This window comes from Vigna unguiculata, chromosome 10, assembly GCF_004118075.2.
Source record: "Vigna unguiculata cultivar IT97K-499-35 chromosome 10, ASM411807v1, whole genome shotgun sequence".
Taxonomy (NCBI): domain Eukaryota; kingdom Viridiplantae; phylum Streptophyta; class Magnoliopsida; order Fabales; family Fabaceae; genus Vigna; species Vigna unguiculata.
This window is the reverse complement of record NC_040288.1, coordinates 9,077,737-9,101,552: the sequence shown is the minus strand read 5'-3', so window position 1 is coordinate 9,101,552 and position 23,816 is coordinate 9,077,737. Positions and strand designations below refer to the sequence as shown.

The window sequence follows — 23,816 nt, the reverse complement described above, 5'->3', positions numbered from 1 at the left end:
TGGTTACATTCATTGTAATAATTTATTGTTATTTAACACATTTAGCTAACTTAAATGTTCGAGTGTCTTTTATAGGCACAACCTTTACTAGGACGGAAGAGGATGAGTACCCCTTGAAATTGAAGACTTTGACTATTTGGAGTCTTTGCAGGATATATAGTCAGATTTGTAAGAATAATTTTTGTTTTCAAAATTTTAAACATGAATGGAAAGTCCTTTAAACCAATGATGTTAATTTTCTTTACATGTTAAATGTTATTCTAGACTAACATTTGAGCTAGAATGTATCAAATGTTGTAAACAATTCCAACACTAATTCAAAACGTTGTTTGACATGTCAATTTTTTTTTTAACATAATTGGGTTATAAAGATTATAGCCATTCATTTTTAAAGTTTGAGGACCAAATTGTATAAAAATTTAGGACAAAGATGAATTCCATTTTCGTGTTAAAATTTAGGAACTAAAAACATATTTAACCCTTTAAATTATTAACATTTACAAATTAAGTTTCAATTATTAACTATATTAGAGTAATTTAATGTATAAAAATAATAATTATTTTAATTTATTCGATTAGAGATATTAATTAATTATTTAAAACATAAAAAATACTTATTTAATTACTTATTTAATATATAAAAATACATAAAGCAACAAATTTTAAAAATATTAAATTAGAAATAAATAAATAAATTTTAAAAAAATTTTGGTGAGTCAAGCCCTTTAGTAAGGTGGGTTAGGATTTTTAGCTTCTCCCACCCCATTTTTAGAGGGCCAACGACCTGGCAAACCAAAACGAGATTGGTTCACCCGATTTGTCACTTTTATATGTTACTCAACTTTCTCATTTGTTATCAATGTGATACTTTCAACTCATTGATTTCTAATAGTTTGTCCCTCTAATGTGACTTTATACCACAACAAGACAAATAACTTGGCTTTAATACCACTATTGGAAATACTCTTTCTCTCTCAAGTGTATATTAGGTTTTTACTATAATGAGACATGTTTGTTCTCATTTAAGCCAATCACTCAAATAAGTCATTGACTCTGATGCCACTATTTCAATTTTTCTAGAGATAAACTTGGGAGATTGAACATTATCCGCTTAATGAGACCAAATTGCATTATTCATGGAGATCCCATAACCAAAATAACATAAAGTCATAACCAAATCAAGTTCTAACAATAAAAAATAAAATTGAAGTTCTAAAAGAATATAAACAAAATTAAGTTCTAACGACACATAATCCAATCATGTTCTAATAAAAATCCAAATTAAATTCTAATAACACAATGTAAAATTAAGTTCTTTTAACATATAATTCAAGTCAAGAACTAACCTCATATAATCTAAATCAAGTTCTAACAACACATAATCTAAAATGAATTTCTAAGAAGAGTAACCCAAATTAAGTACCAAAAACACATATTTTAAATCAAGTACTAACTTAATCCAAATCTAATTCAAACATAATCTAGATGTTTTAAAATGCAAATTAAATGATCCAAACAAAATACATAATCATTAAAGTTGAAAAAATAATTCAAAAGAAGTCCAGTTTGAAAATGTTTTAACTTTTTATAGTTGGAGTAATCAATATCTCCATGTTAGCCTTGTTCATGTGGATTTTGTTGTTTGTTGAAATGGGGTTTGTGCATATGTTGGAAGGAAATGGAGGACAAAACTAATAAGTTATTGTAATTAATGACTTAATCTCTCACCATCCTTCCTATAATGTTGGACTTGTTCTTTTAGCTGAACAATCTCTTGGAAATCATCTTAAACCTCCATGATATGTGAGTCTATCCCCATATTTGAAAGTATATGTGAGCCCTCCAACCTCATATATTCAACCTTTTTACTTTCTACTTGTAGTAAAAATCCAACCTTTAGTCCTTATTTTCTTTCCTCTATAGGCTCTAGTAGGGATGATTATGATGGTGTAACATATAAGATGTACTCTTTGATCTAACTTACATAAATGTCCTCTCAAATTCCTCTTATTATTCAATAATATAAATTATATCACATATATAGTACATGTTATAATAAAAGAAATAACATAAAAAATACCAAATTCACATGTGTTTGCTATATCATTCATCCACAAAGTGACTGTTACCCTATCATAAATAAGTTTTCTTGAAAACTTCAACAATATGTATTAGATGAAACAGTTCTTTCTCCTAGAAGAAAGATGATTAAAATAGCATGTTATAAAGAAATGAAAGCAATTTCTTTTTAGTGTACTTACCATGTTAAGGTAAAAAATATGGATTCTTTAACAACAACTACCAGTAACTTGGTTTTCAACTCATGATTAATCATAAAAATATTATTTAAATGATGATTTCTAGAATGGTATATATATTTGGATTCAAACATATAATTAATAAATGGATTATTAGAATAATTAATCTTTAGATATGGCCTTAATGATAAATGGATCTCATTTAATAGTTCTTTAGATGTCGCCTTAATGATAAATGGATTAAAAACCAAGTTAAAATTACTTTTAATGGAAAATTTATTTTTCAAATTAAATCAACCAATGTCTCTAAAGATTAATTGTGGAAACAAATAGTTCTATACGATTACACTTTATTATACTTAATTATCTATATCTACACATTTTATTTGAAAAGTTTTCTTTAATAGAGTTATTCATGAAGGTTGAGAAGATATAATCATATCTTTTTAAAATAAGCGTTCTCTATCATCAAGTCGAAAGATAAAGAACAAAATCTCTACATGAATATATTGCATGATCCGAGACTACGATATATAGAAACAATAATCAAATTCTCTAAATCTATACAAAAAGAGAATGAGTTCAAGATTTAAAATACAACCTCCAATACATCTTTAGTTTTATATACTTTTTGGTCTTTTGGGGTTGAAAGAAAGTTTATGTAATTATTCATACCGTGAAGCTTTTCCAAATGAGCTTAAATTGTGTTGTCGGTGACTTTTTCTATTTTCTAGTGAACTCCTAATCTCATATGGAGATTGAGAATGGTAAAATGGAGAGATTTATGTACTCGTTGTAACCGAATAAGTCACTACAAGAATGCGCGGTTTTAGCATCGAAATTATGGCGTCGAATCAGTATAGGACGCAAAATACGACGACCAGACCCACGCAAAACCAAGGTAACCAAAAAGTTATTTAGAAACAAAAATTATCTATTCGTAGAAATGAAAAAAAATATTAATTTTAGATTCTCGTCGGTTTGGCCGACGCAAATCAACCAATAAGTTGCGTCGGATGGCCCACGCATAACAAATTAAATTGTTTGCGTCGGCTGGCCCACGTATACACTTCTGAGATAAAAAAAAATTAAACTTTAGGTTGAAGTATAGGGGGAAAACATCAAATTTCACTTTTCCCCCTTCCGCTTTCCCCTTCCCTCGAGTCAGTCTCGACATTTCCCTCATTCTCTGTGGCGTGCGTTTTTTTTTTCATGAGTGGCGAAACTCCATCGAGGCAAGTGGGCGACAAGAACAATACTCCAATGAGGCTAGCTTCTTCAAAGACGCCACCTACTGCGAGGATGCGAGGTTCTGTTACGATGCGAGCTGCTCTCGCAAGACGAATGTCGTGACGAGCGTGGAGGCTTGGGCGAGAGAGGGTGCGCCGACGAGCTTCCTCGCAGATTTAGGGATTTTCATAAGCGTGGTTTAGGAATTTTTGTTCGAATCCAGCAGATTTTTAAAGCATCCAGGTTAGTGATTGTACTTAGACATGTCAAAGTGGGCCAACCCGGCTCACACGGGTTGGCTCACCACGAGCCGGGTTGAAAATGAGTGAACCTAACCCAGCTCACTTTCTGGTGAGCCAGAAATTCTGTAACCCGGCTCAACCCACCACGGGTTGGTAGGTTAAGTGGGTTGGCTCACCAACCCACCTAAAAAAATTATTTATTTATTTTTTTTAGTATTCAAATATTTAAATAAATTTTTAAGTAACCCATGAAATGACAATCATAGTAAAATCAAGAACCAATATTTTGATCATGCTCACCACCAATATATGAAGAATTATTTCCAAGAAAGTATCCATTAGTCTAAGGAAGCATGGCTAATATTACAAATTTTCTATCATGCTATTCAACAAAATATAAGTAAAAAAACTATATATTTTTTTCATGCTAATTTAGAAAAAATTGTTTATAAGACGGTTACTTGAGTAATTTACTATAAAGATTATAGTTAAAGAGTAAAGTATCAACATATATATAACTTGACAATCAAATTAATTAAACATTTAAACTATTCAAATATAATTAAGCAACATTCTAGCATTTAAAAATATGAAATTGTGAACAAATATAATAGGAATAGTAAATAATTATTAAAAAAATTAAAAGAAAATTTAAAAAAATTAAAAGAAATTGTAAAAAAATGTTGGTGGGTTAAGTGGGCCAACCCACCTTCAACCCGGCTCGAACCCGTTTAACCCGTGGGTTAATTGAGCCGGGTTGAGTTCAACCCACTTTTGAAAAAGTTGAATTTTTCTCAACCCAACCCGGCTCGAACCCGTGGTGAGCCGGGTTGGCTCACGGGTTAAAACTCATTTTGACATCTCTAATTGTACTCTTGTTGATTAAACTTCACTACATTGTTGATTGAATTCCTATTGATTGAGTAATTTTTTGGTTATGAGATCTAAATTAGGTTTTTAGAATAAGCTTTTTAGGTGGACTTGTCTTCTTTGGATTTTAGACTTGTAGATTTTTGTGCGACTGTAATTTGATCTAATTAAAGTCACAATTTACTTAATTTTGTGTTTGCAATTTCGCTTCTAAATGAATCAAATGATATCCTGAATTATTGTTTGAATTGTGTCTGGATGCAGGTTTTGGAATTGTTGGATGTAGATTTTGCGATGTGTCTGGAAATAAACATTTGCGTGGGCTAAGCCCACGCCAACAATTATAAGGAAAATTGTTTGTGTCGGCTAAACCCACGCAAAGCCCTCTATTTTAGATATTTTATTTCAATCATTCGTGGGCTTTGCCTACGCATAGAGAATTATTCGTGGGCTTAGCCCACACAAAATTTTGAAAAATTTTTAGGTGTTCGTGGGCTTGACCCACGCATACGAACTTATTATTATATTTTTTATGTGTTTTCGTCGATTGAGCCGACGATAAACAAGCAGCAAATGTTCGTCCCCATTTGGCCGACGCAAATGAGCTTTGCATCCAGGAAATGAGCGTGGCCCATATTGCCGTCGCTGGACCGATGAGATCATCCTCTTTTCGTCGGTTTTGCACTAGTGGCGTCCGATTTTGGTCGACGAAAAAAAACCTACATTCTTGTAGTGAGTTTATGTACTCGTAATTTGTGTTTGATTAGTGAAATTGATAATTGGCATTATCATATTTTTTATTATATTTATTTTTATCTTTTATTGATATGTTTATTATTATCTTTTTAAATAATTAAGGATTTACTGAATAACTTTATAAAAGATTAGTATTTGGATTTTATTTGTCAAATATTTTGTAAATATCGAAGATATGGAAATTGTCGCAACCTAAATCACGACGGGACGACAAACTTAAAAATAAAATTAATTTGAACTCGCCACTATAGATTATTCTGGAAAATTATGGAAAACCATAAAAATAAAATAAAGTCCGCGAAAACCAAATTTAGGGTCCTGGAGTCAGTTACGCGTAAGGAAGGTATTAGCACCCTATAATAAGAAAATATTGAACAAACATATGTTTTGAGTAAAAGGGACCCGACAAGGATTAAAACCTTGGTCCTTCGTATTCTCATTAAAAATGAGAAATCAAGACTACATAGTTCTTTATAAAAAAGGTTTGATTAAATTATTTAATTTTTGAAAGTTGTCTTTTGATATTTTTTGAAAATGAGAGTAATGTGACGCGTGCGGCCGAGTTAACATAAAGAAAAACATTTTTTATATTCGTATATTTGAAAATGAGTATCGTGTGACGCGAGCGGTCAATTATACACCCAAAACATTTATATGATTTTTTATATTTTGAAAAGGAGTGTTGTGCGACGCAAGCGACTGATTAGACACACAAATATTTATATAATTTTTTATATATTTGAAAAGAAAATGTCGTGCGACGCGAACGGTCGATTAGACAATAAAGTAAGAAAAGAGAAAATAATTTTAAATTTTTATTTATTCTTATTTTTATCATTTTTAAAAATTATTTTAATTTTCATTTCAAAAAAAATTATTATTTTAGAAAATTATGTGATTGAAATGTGAGTTTAATTAGAAAAAGGGTACACTTGAAAAAAAAAAGGGTGCATAAGTGAGTATGTGAGTGCAATGAGAAAAACTACACATATGGAAACGGGGTGCATAAAGAGAAACATGTGGTGCATAAAGTAAACACATCTTAGCATAAAACAGGAAATTAAAGGAGTGAGATGTGTGTGCTTAGTGAAAACGCAGGTACATAAGGTAAAATAAAACTTAACACCCCAAACTTCATCTTCTTCCTTCCGCTAACGGCCATCACGCAAGCACCAACGCTACCCATCTCGTACGAGCCCGCCGACGACACTGCTTACGAGACATCAACAACCATCTACGCCACCACACCATCATACGCGACCACCATTCAAAACACAACCATGCTCGCGGCAAAGCCGCCAACGGTGACGGCGACCACTCTTAAAGTTTTGTCAACGTCGGTACTAGCGCTGCTCGCCACTACACCACCACTTAGAGCTGTGTGAAACACCGTCGCACCGTTTCCTCTCCTCGTGTCTTCTTCGAACCACCAAAATCACTGTCGTTTGCCGTCACAACCACCATCAACGACTGAATAGAGCCACTACGATAGTCTTTTCTCTCGTGCAAGAACTTCACTTCTCTAACTGGACCCCAAGTTACTCCAACACCAACTCAAACTGCCTCCAACATTTCTCGCAATGTCAATGTTCACTACCGAATCCCTATTTGGTAGCGGCAAATCGGCTCCTTTCTATTTTTCTTTTATTTCAAATTACTTAAATCCAATTCTCCTTTATTTTATCAATATTCTAGTTTTAATTGAATGATTAGTGATTTCAGGCAGCATCAGATGAAGAATTTTACAATTTATACCATTACAACAATAATAAAATGAGCAATGAATCGTAGCAAAATTTTAAGATTTCATACCTTATTTTATGTCTCAATTTTGTGTTTCTATCACTGTTATCCCCTGTTCTTGGTTCTGAATGTTGTTTATATCATTTGTTGTAATTCTGGGTTTTCTGCTCCACTCGTTCATTATTGTTGTCCCGTGAACAAGGGTAGAAGATGTTTGTAAGATCATGTTTCGTAAATGGAAGGGTATTTCGTGAATGGAAAGGATACCTCCAAAAATGAGCGATCTTGTCTGACGATGAGCGATCTTGGTTTTTTCTTCTTGATGTGTCAATATGTGAAAATTTGAAGTCATGAGTAGGAGTTGAAGTAGAAGTTGAGATAGGAATAAAAAATCGTTCCCTCCAATCTTGTAACCGTTTTTATTTTCAATTTTTAATTTTTTAATTTTTGAATTTTATTAATTAATTAAAAGAATGAAATTATCTTTTTTATTTTTTATTTTAAAACACAAAAATATTATTTTACTCACACTAATTTCATTCGGGCTAAAAAGAAACCACATCAATGCAAACATTAAGAAAATCAATGACCATTCCATCGGAGAGGGTCTTTATATAAACATATGAAATCAATGACTATTCCATTGGGGAGGACCTTGATATAAACATACAAAATCAATGACCATTCCATCTGAGAGGGCCTTCATATAAACATACGAAATCCATGACCATTCCATCAAATAGGGTCTTGATATAAATATATGAAATCAATGACCATTCCATCAAAGAGGGTCTTGATATAAATATATGAAATTAATGACCATTCCATCGGAGAGGGCCTTGATATGAAATGTCGATGACCATTGCCTTGCAGAGGGTCTCGATATGAAAGCACATGAAAATCAATCCCCATTCCATTGAAGAGGGTCTTGATATAAACATATGAAATGAATAACCATTCCATAGGAGAGTGCCTTGATATAAAAAACGTAATTGAATGTATGATATCCTAGTTTAGACAATATGAATGCATGTTATGCATGAATCACCTAGAACCTTTGTCTTTTCATTTTTCTTTCCCTTTCATCCTCTATCATTCATTCTTCATCATCATTTTTCATCTCATTTTTCATTTTTTCATTCATTCATCATTTTTTTAAGAAGACACATGTCTCTGTAATCATTTGCTTTTGCAATCATCAATTTCAATGCCTACTCATAATTTGTTTTTCTCATTATCACATTACACTCTATATTAGAACCACGAGGAATTAGGCAAATCTTTGCGTGTAATGAGAGCATTGTATGCCTTACATTCTCTTCTTTGATGCACAATACACCTCAAGTATGTTTGAACCCATGGATAGATGTTGCACAACTGACTCAATTTTGTGACAATAACGTGTTTCAATGGAAAAACTTGTATCAAAAGGATTGCCCCATTTTAAAACTTTTGACTAAATTTAAGAACTGATTGAGTTTTTATTTTTTCTCTCTTTTCCTTTTTTTTCAATGATGTGTCATAAACCAACTTCTTTTTGTTTCTAAGTTATTCCCATGAACAAAATTTGACAGACATTTTTCAATCAGTGTGGACTTTTATTAGCTTATAACGTGGCTTAAGCTTAAGGGTTTTGAAAGAAATAGATATTGGAGGCCCAAATAAATTATTAGTGGCTTTTACATTTTGTAACAAAGATCATTTGTAAGATTATCACCTTGACTATCATCTAGGGTCTTGAACTTTTAAATTTCTCTTCATTCTCAACTTTTCCTTCTCAAGTTCTTTTTTCAGCCATTTAGATTTATTACTTTATGACTTTCTTTGTATTTTCAATTTTTGGCTTTTTCTATTGAAATGCTTTCTCACTTAATTTAATATGTGTAATAGCCTTGCAATTCTTGACATGTTGATCCTTATTCAGTGGTATTTTGGAAACGAATTATTATTTTTTGGCTCAAAGAGGGTACAATGGAAATATATTTTTTTCATCATTTTTTCGGATGAGGAAAAGATGACCACACATCATTTTAAAACTTGACTGCCCCATTCTCTTCAGAGAGATAACTTAGTGACAAAAACAAATGGCATCAGACACATATCATTGTTTATTTTTATTTGCGTGTCCAACTCTCTTTTGTCTTTTCTTTTTTTTAACCTTACTCAGAACAACCTTTTTAGTCAAACAGGGCTATCAAATTGTGCCCTAGCGTACTATTTATGTTCTCTTTTCTTTGGCAAATCCTTTATCTTAGGGAAATCTTGATGAATTGGAGGACTTAAACAACATGAGTGTAAATGCTTCAAAATAGGAAGTATTAATCTGCTACCCTTAATGCCACAAGACATAGACAAACCCTATCTCCTCCCTCTGATTAATTCTCTTCACTTTCTTTTGCCTCTTCTAGTGATGCACTATATTTGCAATTGCATAGTCAAACAATTTCGACTTGTGATCTTCTTGTTTATTTTGCTCACTTCCATGAGACCCTTCAAGAACCACTTTGGGCTATACTGAATGACTTGAACTTTGTGATTTAAACCCATGGTATTTTATTTCAAAAAGCTTAGTGTAATGCCAAAAGACACTTTCAAAAGAATGTAAAACAAAATTACAAAGAAATAACAATCCAAACTTGACTACAATAAAGCATAATACAATGAACCATAAAAAACAATGTCAATATTTCCCAATCATTATCAGATCATTACACATAGAACTTCTTTATAACATCTGAGTTTATAGGTAGAGGTAACTCTTCCCCATCCATTTTTGTGAGAACTAGCTTGTCGCTTGAAAATGCCTTCTTCACTACGTATGGGCCTTCATAATTTGGAATCCATTTCCATTTGTGATCTTTTTGTATAGGCGAAATCTTTTTCAAGACCAGATCACCTTCATGAAACTCTCTAGGACGAACCTTTTTATGAAATGCCCTTTTCATCCTTCTCTGATACAATTGTCCATGACAAGCTCCTATTAACCTTTTTTCTTCAATTAAGTTAAGTTGATCAAATCTAGCCTGAACCCATTCTGCTTCTTCTAACCGAGTTTCCATTAGCACCCTCAAAGATGGGATTTCTACCTCAAAAGGAAGAACCGCTTCCATCCCATATACCAAAGAGAAAGGCGTTGCACCAGTTGAGGTCAGTACTGACGTACGATATCCGTGTAGGGCAAAAAGAAGAATTTCATGCCAATCTTTATATGTAATCACCATTTTTTGCATAATCTTCTTTATATTCTTATTAGCAGCTTCAACGACCCCATTCATTTTCGAACGATAAGGAGACGAATTGTGATGTTGAATTTTGAATTCTTCACATAACTTTTTCATCATTTGATTATTCAGATTAGTTGCATTATCAGTGATAATTTTATTAGGCAGCCCATATCGACATATCAACTCCTTTTTCATTACCACTTTTCTGGTCACATTGGCATAAAAAGCTGCTTCCACCCATTTGGTGAAATAATCAATTGCAACCAGAATGAAACGATGTCCATTTGACGCCTTCAGTTTTATGGCTCCAATAACATCTATTCCCCACATCGCAAATGACCATGGTGTAGATAGAACATTTAAGGTTGTAGGAGCTATATTAATGTTATCTGCATAGGTCTGACATTTTTCACATTTTTTCACATGTATGTAACAATCATTCTCCATAGTTAACCAAAAATAACCAGCTCTCAAAATCTTTTTTGCCATAGAGTGCCCATTCATGTGTGTACCGAAAGCCCCTTCATGAATTTCTTTCAATATCAACCTTGCTTCTCTTGCATCGACACATCTGAGGAGTACCATGTCATGATTGCTTTTATACAACACATTCCCATTTAGAATAAAACATGAAGCTAACCTTCTCAGGGTTCTTTTATCATTCTTAGAAGTTGTTTCAAGATATTCTCGGGTTTTAAGATAGTGCTTTATATCAAAATACCAAGGCTTAGCATTTGATTCTTCTACAAAATAACAGTACGTCGGTTGTTCATAACTCCTCATTTTGATCATCAGCATTTCCTAATCTTGACTAATTTCAAACATTTACGACTAGGTGGCCAAAGGATCAGCTAATTGATTATCCTTTCATGGAATGTGATGGAACTCAATGGAATCGAAAGGCTCCATCAATCCTTTAATGTATGTTTGATAAGGGATTAACTTTTGGTCTCTAGTCTCCCATTCCCCTTTTAATTGATGAACCACCAATGTCGAGTCACCATAGACTTTCAACACCTTCACCTTCGACTTGATAGCTGCCAAAATACTCATAGTGTATGCTTCGTATTCTGCAACATTATTGGTACAACTAAAGCACAACCTTGTTGTCATCGAAATGTAATGATTCTCTGGCAAAATGAGCATTGCCCCTATTCCATGTCCAAGTGCATTATATGCTCCATCAAACAGTAATATCCAAGCCTTTTCATGATGGCCACCTTCCTTTTCACCAAATAGGGCAAGAATGTCCTCATTTGGGAAGTCAGGTTGCATAGATTGATAATCTTCAATGGGCTGTTGAGCCAGATATTTTGCTAAAGAACTTCCCTTAACGGCTTTTTGAATCACATAGACTATATCATATTCTGATAGCAACATTTTCCACAAAGCCAATCTGCCAATGAGAGCAGGCTTTTCGAAAATATACTTAATTGGGTCCATCTTGCATATCAACCAAGTAGTGTGACTCAACATATACTGACGTAAACGATGTGCTGCATATGTTAATGCACAACAAGTTCGTTCCAACATAGAATATCTTTGTTCACAACCTGTAAACCTTTTACTCAAATAATAAATGGCATGCTCTTTCTTCTCTGTCTCATCATGCTGCCCTAAAACACAACCCATCGATTCATCCAACATAATTAAATACAAAATGAGGGGCCTCCCCGACACTGGCGGAACTTGGACAAAAAATTTGGGGGTGCCAAATTATATTTTATATATATATATATATATATAGTTAAAAAATATCTTCATTTTCTTTTCTCATTTCTTCTACTTAAAACAGGCACACATAATAAAAGAATTCAAAAAAATATGACTATCATTCATTATTATATCATAATACCAAACAATGAATACCATTTTAGATAAGCCCTTCGTACCTCATCAATTTTATTTGGTGAGTATTGTGAAATTTGAAGATACTTTTCCCGGATTGTGTTCTAATGAATTTTTAAATTCATTATATGTAACTCTAAGAACTTTAGATATTTGTTTTTAATTGTCTTGAATTTTTGGTTCTCATGAAATTTCTCAAGTTTAATTAACGTAGATGCAATTTTTTTTCACCTTTATCAAAAACTTTCCTCCCTAAAAAAAATAATTCTTTTACTTTTTATTACAATCTTTCTAATATAAATTTATCATCTCTCCTGTATAAATTCAAAACTTTACCAAATTTACCATAGGCACAAAATCCCTAAATTTCATAATTAAAGATTATACTAATTTGGAAAAAATTATAAGTAGAGTTCGTACCAATTTCATAAAAGAATCCCTAAAATCATAATTAGGGTTTATACTAATTTGGGATAAACATCCTAAAAAGAATCATAAATCTAACATACATAAATCATTATAAGATATTAAGCTTGATATGTGAGAGATCATACATAAATGTATATTTCAATCTCAATCTATGTGTTCTCCAACATCTGTTTCCAATCTCTTCATATTTTTTTCGCCTTCACACACTTTCATAATAACTTACATGGTAGAAAAATTTTATAACAAAAACAAAATCCTAATCTTTTTTATAAATCAATATTTCCATTACATTTATTATTTTATTTATTATTATTATTTTTCATAATATAAACTTAATATAAATAATATATAATTATAATTTAAAAAATATATGTAAATATATATTAAAAAAATACAAAAAATTTTGGGGGAGCCGTGGCTCCCCCCTGTCCCTCTGCTGGTCCGCCATTGCTCCCCGATACCAGTGGACGTAGTAGGGAGGATCCTGCAAATACTGTTTGATTCTATCAAAGGCTACTAGGCAATCTTCATTCCATTCCACAACTTGATTTTTACGCAACAATCTGCCTAAAAACCCTCACACCTCTTTTTCAGTATTTGGAACTGACATTTCCATTATTGCTCGTACCTTATCTAGGTCAACCTCAATACCTTTTTCACTGACAATAAAACCCAACAATTTCCTGATTTTACACCAAAGGTACATTTAGCTAGATTCAATCTTAGTTTAAACTTCCTTAACCTCTCAAACAATTTTCTCAAATTAACGATGATCATCTTCTGATTTAGATTTAGCAATCATATCATCCACATAAGCCTCAATTTCTCTATGCATCATATCATGAAAAAAAGTCACCATCGCTCTTTGATAAGTTGCCCCAACATTTTTAAGTCCAAATGGCATCACTTTATAACAAAATGTTCCCCAAAGTGTAATAAATGTGGTTTTTTTCATATCTTTCGGCGCCATCTTAATTTGATTATAACCCGAGAATCCATCCATGAAAGAGAACAATGAAAATCTAGCAGTATTATCTACCAAGATGTCAATATGTGGTAATGGGAAATTATCCTTAGGGCTAGCTCAATTCAAATCCCTATAATCAACACACATTTGAACTTTACCATCCTTTTTTGGTACAAGGACAATGTTAGCCACCCATTGAGGATATTTTGCTACAACCAAAAATCCTACATCAAATTGCTTCTTCACCTCTTCTTCAATCTTTAGTGACATTTCACTTTTCATCTGTCTTAATTTTTGTTTAACCGGGGGACATTCTTTTTTAAGTAGAAGTTTATGTTGCACTATATCATTATCCAACCCAGGCATATCTTGGTATGAACTCTTTCAACAAATAACATAATTTTCCTCATACCTCCTTACTCATGTTGTTACCAATTTTAACCTCCTTTTTTCTCATTTTCATCCCCTAGATTAAGTATTTCAATGATTTCTTGATAGGGTTTTATTTCTCTGTCTTCTTGTTCCACTAACCTTAACAACTTAGAAGAAGGTTCCAAATTGTCTTCATGTTCATCATCCATATTATCAATAAGGTGCTCAAAATTAGGAATATTGACATCATTATTTTCAAAATATTCATCGTCACATATGCATTATTTTGAATTTATAAAAGAAAATAAATAAAGAAACAAAGTACGTAGTGAAAGCAAACATAATTGAACATCACATTGAACGAAAAAAGAAAGATAGAACCAGTCCATAAAGACATTCTATAGTGTGTTTTGGAGAAAAAACGAAAAGAACAACTAGACAAAAAGAAAAACAAGCATTACATTTGATTGAACTTAAACACCACGGGTAAATTCACGATTTTCCAATTATCGATCTACATGTCTGAAGGACATGGTTGTACCAAACTGGAACTTCCTTCCCCAGGTTCATCTTCAACAGCTGCCACTTGACTAGTATTGATCCATCCAGCACTATGAAAGCTCCTCTTTAAGTCACAAATAGAGATTTTTGCTACCCTCAGCTCCCGACCTTGCAAGTGAGCTAAGCTTTGTTCTTTCTTTTCCTCCATTAGTCTTCTTTTTTCCTCCTTAGTAGGCTTGTACCCCAGGCCATATTTATTCTTGTTCTCAACAATTTTCAGTGGACATATTAGTCATTGTAACATCCCGTGCTGATATTATGAATTTTAAATAACAAAATAGAAACGTAATAATAATACTTTTATTTATTATAAATCGTTTCCCAAAACCGCGTGAATTTAAAACTTTATTACATAAAAAAAAAACAACTCAAATCCAATTTTTTTATAAACACAATACATTATCAAAACAGTCTCATTATAAAGCCAAGTTCTATAATTCTAATGATTACAAGAAAATTCTCAAAACTCATAAAAATGATGAAACGCTGCTACAAAGTTCCCCAACTAGTCCATGCTCCAGATCTACACTCCACCAGAACCACCAGCAACATCATCTGCTCTCGTGTACCGCGTACACGATCATCGCCAAATACACGTAGATAGGGTGAACTAAAGGAAAATAAACATATGCAACAATTTATATAACACCACCACCATGTAATCCATGTTCTACTTCTTTGGTCGATAATCTCAAGGTATCACTGTTGTCCAACCTACAAGCCATCAATTGTAGAACACATGCGTAAACACTCGCTATTCTGAGCCACGACTCCAAGAATACGTTCCAAGTCATAACCCTATGACTGAATTCATCATTCACACATCCATAGTCTCACTCTTCAGTTCATACCTCTATTCACACAAGATGCAACTCATTATATCCTCATACCTTTACTCACTTAAACCATGCTATATAAACAATAATTAACCTCTCAACAAGTTCGTAATTACAATTCCAAAAATTTCTTAACCACATCACAATTAACATACTATCTTGTTTTTTACGTGCCTAACATCCCCATTAGTACCCTTTCCCATACTTATTAATTCATCTCACATGCAAGGCTCCCCTCCCACGCCTCCTACTCCAATACTCAGTATTAGGTGCCTAAAATTCCAAATAACCACACCAAAGACCAATCACGAGCCAAAACCACCTGGCTGCCTGTCCGAACGTGTCACCTGGTGGCAGAAGAACCGTCGCCAGGCGGTGCATACAATTTCTGGGAAGAAACCAGATTTTTCCAGCACCTGCGCCCACCTTCTTCTTTGCAATTCACACCAGTACTTTAATCATACACCCAATATGTCATGGTCATATACTTAGGTTCACAATTATAGATTTAGTCCACAATTCGATCCAATAAGTTTGTAGTTCACTACGCAATTGTTATACAATTCCCGAAACACCTAATTACTCCACCCTAACATTCATTCATAGCCAATTTCATTTGATTCCCTCACACTACCATGACTTTTCATAGTTAATCCCTTCCTTTTGGTCCATTCGTGTTTAACACGCCTTTTCCACCGAACCAGATCAACCCAGAACATGCAGAACCCGAAAATCAAACAAAAATGTCTACGTCGCCTGGCGAGTATTCTTCACCGCCAGGCAGTTCATGATCAACCCAGAAAACTAGGTGGCGTAGTTTGCGTCGCCTGGCAACACTAAGCTCATCGCCAAGCGATTCCTATCAGGAGCCCAAAAAATCAGGCAAAACTGCATGTGTCGCTTGGCGACTTTGAATGAGCCGCCAGGCAATTTCTGAAAATTTTCCAGAAATCTAGAACTCAAGATAATTGGCAATAAGAAATAATGCATATTCATTTCATACAACATTCATTAACCAATGACAATGGAATTACGAGTTCAGCACCCCTAACCTGGATTCCTTAGCTTGATTCCTCCTTCAGAACTCCTTCTCAACTCTCACTTCCGTCTCTTTGCACTGTGATTTTCTCTCTCCAAGTGTACCTATGACAGCCTTAGCATAAACCCTCTCTCCCCCTTAATTCTCACTAAATTTCACCTTAATTAGCAATGATGGGAGGAAAAACGAAAATGGCATTAAGCTAACTTATTTGCCATTCAAGGTCCATTAGTGGTTGTTTTTCCAGCCCCTCTTGACTGCCCATTCATCAATTAATTAACACATGAATGGCATACTTAGGACTTGAACCCAAGTCCTCTCACACAATTAAGTACTCTCAACCATTTGAGTTAGTACTTTTTCACATCACATCAATCAATATTTAATGCCATAAAGGCTCCCACTACCTACATTTATTAATTGTTTATTTATTTAATTAATTAAATTTACACGGGTCTTACAGTCCTTGTCCAACTTTGCCTAGGCCTTTTCCATATTCATAACCTTTTCTCAACATAAGCCTTGCCATCATTAGAGAGGCACATGATAAATATGCCTTTATTTAAAATGGTTCAACATATGCATTCCCCACAATCTCTAAAGCTTGAAAATTCGTCTCAAGAGCTTCCTCTATTGTTTCAATATATCGAGCAAATGAAGGACTACTCACCAAAAAATCTTCTTCCCCCGAAACTGTTACCATCTTATCCCCCATTACAAACTTCAACTTTTGATGTAAAGTGGAAGGCACCACCCGTGCAGAATGAATCCAAAGTCTACCAAGTAAACAACTGTACGCCGGTAGGATGTCCATTACTTGAAAAGTTATTTGAAATACACGCAGACAAACTTGAACTGGCAATTCTATTTCTCCCATCACTTCTTTGTTGCTACTATCAAAAGCTCTCACAATGATAGTACTTGGCTTCATAGGGAATTTATCACGTGATAACTTCTCTAGCGTCGCCTTAGGCATCACATTTAGGGAAGAACCATTATCAATCAACACACGAGCTATAACATGGTCGAGACATTTAATAGATACATGAAGAGCCTTATTGTGTCCTCTTCCTTCAACGGGTATCTCATCATCCGAAAAAGTAAGGAAATCATTAATGCTAATATTGTTAACAATCCCTTCAAATTTATGCAGCAAAATATTTTGCTCAACATGAGCCCCACTAGGTATTTTCATTAGTAATTTTCGGTGAGCTGTCAAATGCATGAGCAATTCCGAAAGTGAAATTCGAGCCGACATATGATTCAACAGCTCCACCACCTTGTATTCGCTTTGTTGGATGAATTTCAAGAATTCACAGGCCTCTTCATTTGATATTTCCTTTTGTTTATCCTTTCTGCATTCTTCCTAAACTTGTATTGTCTTTCCTTTTAATATCTCTTTCTTTTTCAATTCCATCATTTACTTTACTTTTGTAGCGTCCTTCCTTCCTTAGATATGGTAGTGTAAAGAAATGACCACTCCTTGTTATCCCACCAAGACCTGATATATTTTCAACAATTGGACCTTCATGCATAGAAGTGTTCTCAACTTGTTGTCCCTCACAAAGTTCATGTACTCCATACTTCCATGGAAAAACACTGTCACTTTTATAGTGTTTTTTATCACCATGGGTTGCCTTCCTTGTTCCATGAGAGAAGGTGCAGGTCTAGTGAAATGAATCACTAAAGGTTCTGGTGTGGTTAAATGGGACTCTTCATCAGTTTGTGCCAATACCTCCTCATCCTTCTTTCCATGAAAAACTTGCAAGAAATAATTATCAACTAGATTTTGCAGCTTTAGCTTGAACTCCACACAATCATCAATAGAATGTTCGACACCCGGATGGAATGCACAGGCATTACTTGAATCATATTCGCCCTTTACCAGCCTTTTCACCAATAGTGCTTCCACGATGAATTTCATAAGCTTCGAATTTCACTCACTTTTCTTACCAACCTCTACTCCCTTACCTCAATAGCATTTGTTGAAGTTTTCTCATGCCCCGACAAAGGGTTATCTTCAATACTAGGTTTATCTTCTTTGAATGTCAACCACCCTGAATCAATTAAAGACTGAACCTCGTATTTGATAGGAATACACCTTTTTATCGAATGCCCCTTTGCTCCCCCATGGTAGTCACATGTAGCATTTGGATCATAATTTTTGGAAAAAGGAAGCTGTTGTGGCTTCAATGGGCAAATTTCAACAAAAGATTTACGAAGAAGCATCGGTAACAACTATGTGTATGTCATAGGAATGGGAGTAAAATGAAAAAACTTCCTTTCCCTTCTTGTATTGGTTCTTTGACCAGGGTTCTGACTATCACTAACAACCGCTTTCTGAGGTTGAAACTAATTATTTGAAACAGGCTATATTTGGTAATTAACAGGTGTGCGGTTATCCCATACGGATGCGACATGAACTTCTACTTCTTTTTTCTTACTTTGATTGAAACTTGGTTTTTTGGTATTTGCATCCGCGGGCGAGCCATATGCAATTTTACCATTTTTTATCCCGGTCTCAATCCTTTCACCAATAATAATGATGTCTGCAAAATTAGAAGATATATTCCAATTCCCAATCATATGCTCTTAAAACGGAGGCTGTAGCGTATTCACAAACATTGCAATCATCTCCTTATCATATAGTGGTGGCTCGACCTAGGCAGCTATCTCTCTCCAACGCTGGGCATACTCTTTGAAAGTTTTATTTTTCTTCATTGTCATATTTTGTAATTGTATTTTGTCTGGTGTTGTATCCATATTAAATTTATATTGCTTTATGAAAGCATCTACTAGATCCACCCAAGAATGAATATGAGTTGGCTCAAGGTGCATGTACCAATTCAACACTGCCCCAGCTAGGCTATCTTGAAAAAAGTGGATAAACAATTTCTCATCATGAGTATGGCCAGCCATATTTCGATAATACATTGTTAAATGGCTCCTTGGACACGTAGTCCCCCTATATTTCTCAAACTCAGGCACTTTAAATTTAGGGCTTATCACCACATCAAGGACCAAAGATAAGCCGACAACATCACCAAATCCATAACTTTTATTCCCTTTAATAGCCCGTAGTCTCTCATCCAATATCTCTAACTTTCCCTTGTTATTCTTAGTCGATGAAATCACTTGAGCCAATGTCTTTTCTTGTGAACCCACACCTGTAGTTAAAACATGTGGTGGAATCGATACATTAGGATCTGTATATGTTGTTATTCCAACCACATTTTCTCCTGGGCGTACATGGTTCCTAAAATCAACGTCCCAGTTGACACTTGGAAGTGCTCATTAGGTAATGAAACAGGTATGCTTGTATTACCACCAGAAAACAGATTCTTAACTTGCTCTACATACTCTGCTATTGGAGGTGTGTAACCTGGGGGTAAGCCATAAGGTGGAAAAGCTTGAGATGATGTCCTTTGACTCACTTGATGATGTGGTGGGTAAATTGTATGTCCACTTGATACATGAGGATGAAAGCTTGGAGGGTAGGAAGTACCACTGTCAACCGCTGAACTTTCTCCTGAACTCTTCATAGCCCTCAATGCCTCCAAGATCTTACCCATTTGATCCTTCAGAAGTTCAAAATAACAAGAAACAGAAAGAAAGCATAATCATCAATTTCGAGCTCTAGCCACTATGTTCTTCATTTCCCCTACTAGCTTCCTATAGTAACTAAGGAAATCTTCAATTTCTTTTGATGGATTGAATATAGGCATTGCAATCTCAGCATCCGTGAACATCTTGGGTACATGTTCAATTTCTCTGTTAGCCATAGCTGCTAACTTTGAAAAACATCCTTTCCAATGCTCTACAGCTCCCTTTAACTCATCACATTCATTTCTCAATCTCTAATTTTTGTCCTCCGACTCTGCCCTGTACCAACTCTCTTCAGCCACTTTTTCTTCATAAGTCGATATTGTATCCTTCATCTGTCTCTCAAACTATCCGTTCTTGTATTTTATGTCATTTTCTAACTTCGCTCTATACCAACGCTCTTCTTCTAGCTTTGCCTTATAAGTTGTTGTCATTTTTTTCTTTCTGTTGTTCCATCTCCTTAATCCTAACTTGTGCATTATGCAGCTTGTTTAATGCCTCCCTTTTGTCTTTTTCCAATTCTTCACATAATCCAATTTTCTCACGTTCAAACAATGTCATTGTTTTCTTCTCTTTGCCTCTAAAAGCTAGATCTTTATTAGCTGCTTCGAGATCCTGTTGTACTTTGAAGTGATGGTTTCTTTCCTCTCTCTACTTCTTTATCAATACATCACAAGTTCTGGTCCTGACTTCATTATCATGTTTGAGATCTACATATTCATGATGAGCTTTTTGAAGATCATTAACAAGCTTAACATTTTTCTTTTTCATCTTTTCTATTTCTTCCTTATGGGCTTTTACTTCCTCGCTCTCTACATCTTGTTGTTCTGGTATGAAGGCAACTGGTTTGAACGGTAGCTTCACCACTTTAACCCTATTCATTACCCATTGCTGATAAGACATCTTCTCATTTACTACCCACGGCCTTAAGGCTTTTTCTGCACGCACCACGCTGCCCCAAGCACTTCTAATCCGTTGGAGTAAATCATTATATGTCCCTTCTTCGTAGCAATTCCACATTGCAACTAAAGATTCTGGATTTGGTGCACCTCGTACAGGATACCCAAATTGTCTTTATGCTAATATTAGATTATAATTAACACAATATTTGGTTCCTACAAGAGGTACATTTGGGTACTCCCCACAATGTATGATATATGATCTATGTTGCCAGGACACCTCTCGTTTGATCATTCCATTATGTAATTTAGCAAAAAAAACACACCCATTCCTGTGCTCCTTTAGCAGTTGGCTTGTAATTTTGACTGACATGAGAAATAAACCATTTATACAATACTGGCAAGCAACATGACAAATTCTTCTTCTTATATTCATAACACATATTCAAATTCCCATAAACATAAGCTAAGATTGTTGTGACTAGATTTTCTGCATTGATTTCATATGCTATTAAAACGTTAATGGCTGAGAAATCAACAAAATTGTCGATGCTTGGGAAAATCATAACGCCATAAAGAATAAGCGCCAGAACATCCATGAAGGTTTCCCCCATGTCTTTGTCAGCCAATTGGCGCAGATGCCCTCCTAGCAACCCTTGAGGAATGCCTTTGACGGTTCCTTTTGTAATCATTTTGCCTTCTAACTCTGCAAGGTGTACTTTCAAGATTCCTGCTAGTGTCGAAATAGATGTATTTTGCGTTGTAATCTTGTAAGCAACTTTGCCTTCTAATGGTAGGTCTAGAATATCCCCAAATTCCTCTACTGTCGACACTAATTGAAAATCCTTGAAGGTGAAGCACCAAAGTGGCGGATCATAGTATTGGACCAAAGCAGTAATATTTGGAACATGAGTATCAATCTCTAGAAGATTCAGTAAATTCCCATATTTCCTTCGAAAATTGTTCCTCTAGATAGTCTTCATCTTCCCCACCAACTCTCGGAGATAAGTCAAGTTGTCTTCTTTTGCTTTAATTGACTGCTTATTTTTTAGTGACTCTGAACCAGAATGTTCTCCAACTCCAGATTCCCTATTAATTTCCATTCTTCTCCAAGGAAATGACACAACTTTATAATTTTTTTACCTAGAATGAGTACAATGAAAATGTACAAGAAAAAGAAAATTACAGACTACATGATGTTATGAATAAGTTACATAACTTATTACAACCCAAAAAGAAAAACACAAAGAATGAAATACAAATAAAAATAATAAAAACAAAAAAATAGGAATTATAGGAATACACATCTCCCTTTGTGCCTTATAAGGTTTTAGCGCGTCATAGGATTAAGGTAGGTATATGCACTCATCAGGATAGTCTCCTATTTCCTAAGGATAAAAGGTCATTAGAGCTATGGCCCACTTCACGATAATTCTCACAACAGTTGGTAAACAACACGATGTGAGAGTATCAAATGAAGCATACAGACTCTAGTTGGGTTCTCACAATGACCACTTGGGAAGTACATCCACTGTGGCACTGTTGCACAATCCCCTTCTAATTCTAAGCTACTCAGACCTGGGTATAGGGTCGCACTCATGTCATGTAAAAAATATAAGGTGAGTGTGTGAAGGGAGAAAAATGCAAACCTAAACCCCCGCCTGCAAAACAAAAAAGATTCATACAAAAAAAACATGTTTTCTACTCTAAGGTTCAATATCCAAAAATATGTCATACACCAACAAGAATATATAATATACATAAATCGAGAAGGGAAAAAATAAAACATCTAAATTAAAAACATCGCTTTCACATATTTGATTAAATAGGCTTGACTCTCTAGTATCCTCAGTGAAGTCACCATCTGTCACAACCTATATCGCAACGGGACAACAAACTTAAAAATAAAATTAATTCGAAGTCGCCACCATAGTTTATTCTGGAAAACTATGGAAAACCATAAAGATAAAATAAAGTCAGCGAAAACCAAATTTAAGGTCCGGGAATCGACTACGCGTAGGAAAGGTATTAGCACCCTACAGTGTCTGCCCAAAGGCAATACCTTTAATTAAATTTGCAAAAAAGATGTGTTTATTTTATAATATATATTTTTCCCAAAAATAAGAAAATATTGAACAAACATATGTTTTGAGTGAAAGGGACCCAAGAAGGATTAAAACCTTGGTCCTACGTATTCTCATTAAAATGAGAACTTAGGGCTACGTAGTTCTTTATAAAAACGGTTTGATTAAATTAATTTTATGAAAGTTGTCTTTTGGTATTTTTTGAAAATAAATATCATGCGACGCGTGCGGCCGGGTTAACACAAAAAAAACATTTTTTATATTCGTATATTTGAAAAGGAGTGGCGTGTGACGTGAGCGGTCAATTATACCCAAAACATTTATATGATTTATTATATTTTGAAAAGGAGTGTCGTGCGACGCGAGTGGTCGATAAGACACCAAAACAATTTCTATAATTTTTTTATTTTAAAAAAGAAGTGTCATGCAACGCGAGTGGTCGATTAGACACCAAAACATTTATATAATTTTTTATATATTTGTAAAGGAAATGTCGTGCGATGCGAACGGTCAGTTAGACACTAAAAGAAAAAAAAGAGAAAATAATTTTAAATTTTTATTTATTCTTATTTTTATCATTTTTGAAAATTATTTTAATTTTTATTTCAAAAAAAACTTTCATTATTTTAGAAAATTATGTGATTGAAATGTGAGTTTAATTAGAAAAAGGGTAAACTTGAAAACAAAAGGAGTGCATAAGTGAGTATGTGAGTGCAATGAGAAAAACTACACACATGGAAATGGGGTGCATAAAGAGAAACGCGTGGTGCTTAAAGTAAACGCATCCTAGCCTAAAAAAGGAAATTAAAGGAGTGGGGTGTGTTCTTAGTTAAAACGCAAGTACATAAGGTAAAA

General features: G+C 34.2%; 1 protein-coding gene across 1 annotated transcript; it reads right to left on the bottom strand.

Moving 5' to 3' along the window:
* Positions 1 to 11,190: 11,190 nt before the first annotated feature.
* LOC114165190 lies at positions 11,191 to 11,766 on the bottom strand. The gene has a single exon (XM_028049853.1). It carries the CDS (start codon positions 11,764 to 11,766, stop codon positions 11,191 to 11,193), a length of 576 nt encoding a protein of 191 aa, XP_027905654.1.
* Between the last annotated feature and the right edge of the window lie 12,050 nt (positions 11,767 to 23,816).

Coding starts and splice junctions, on each gene's coding strand:
- LOC114165190 (XM_028049853.1), bottom strand. CDS start 11,766: ATGGACCCAATTAAGTATATTTTCGAAAAGCCTGCTCTCATTGGCAGA.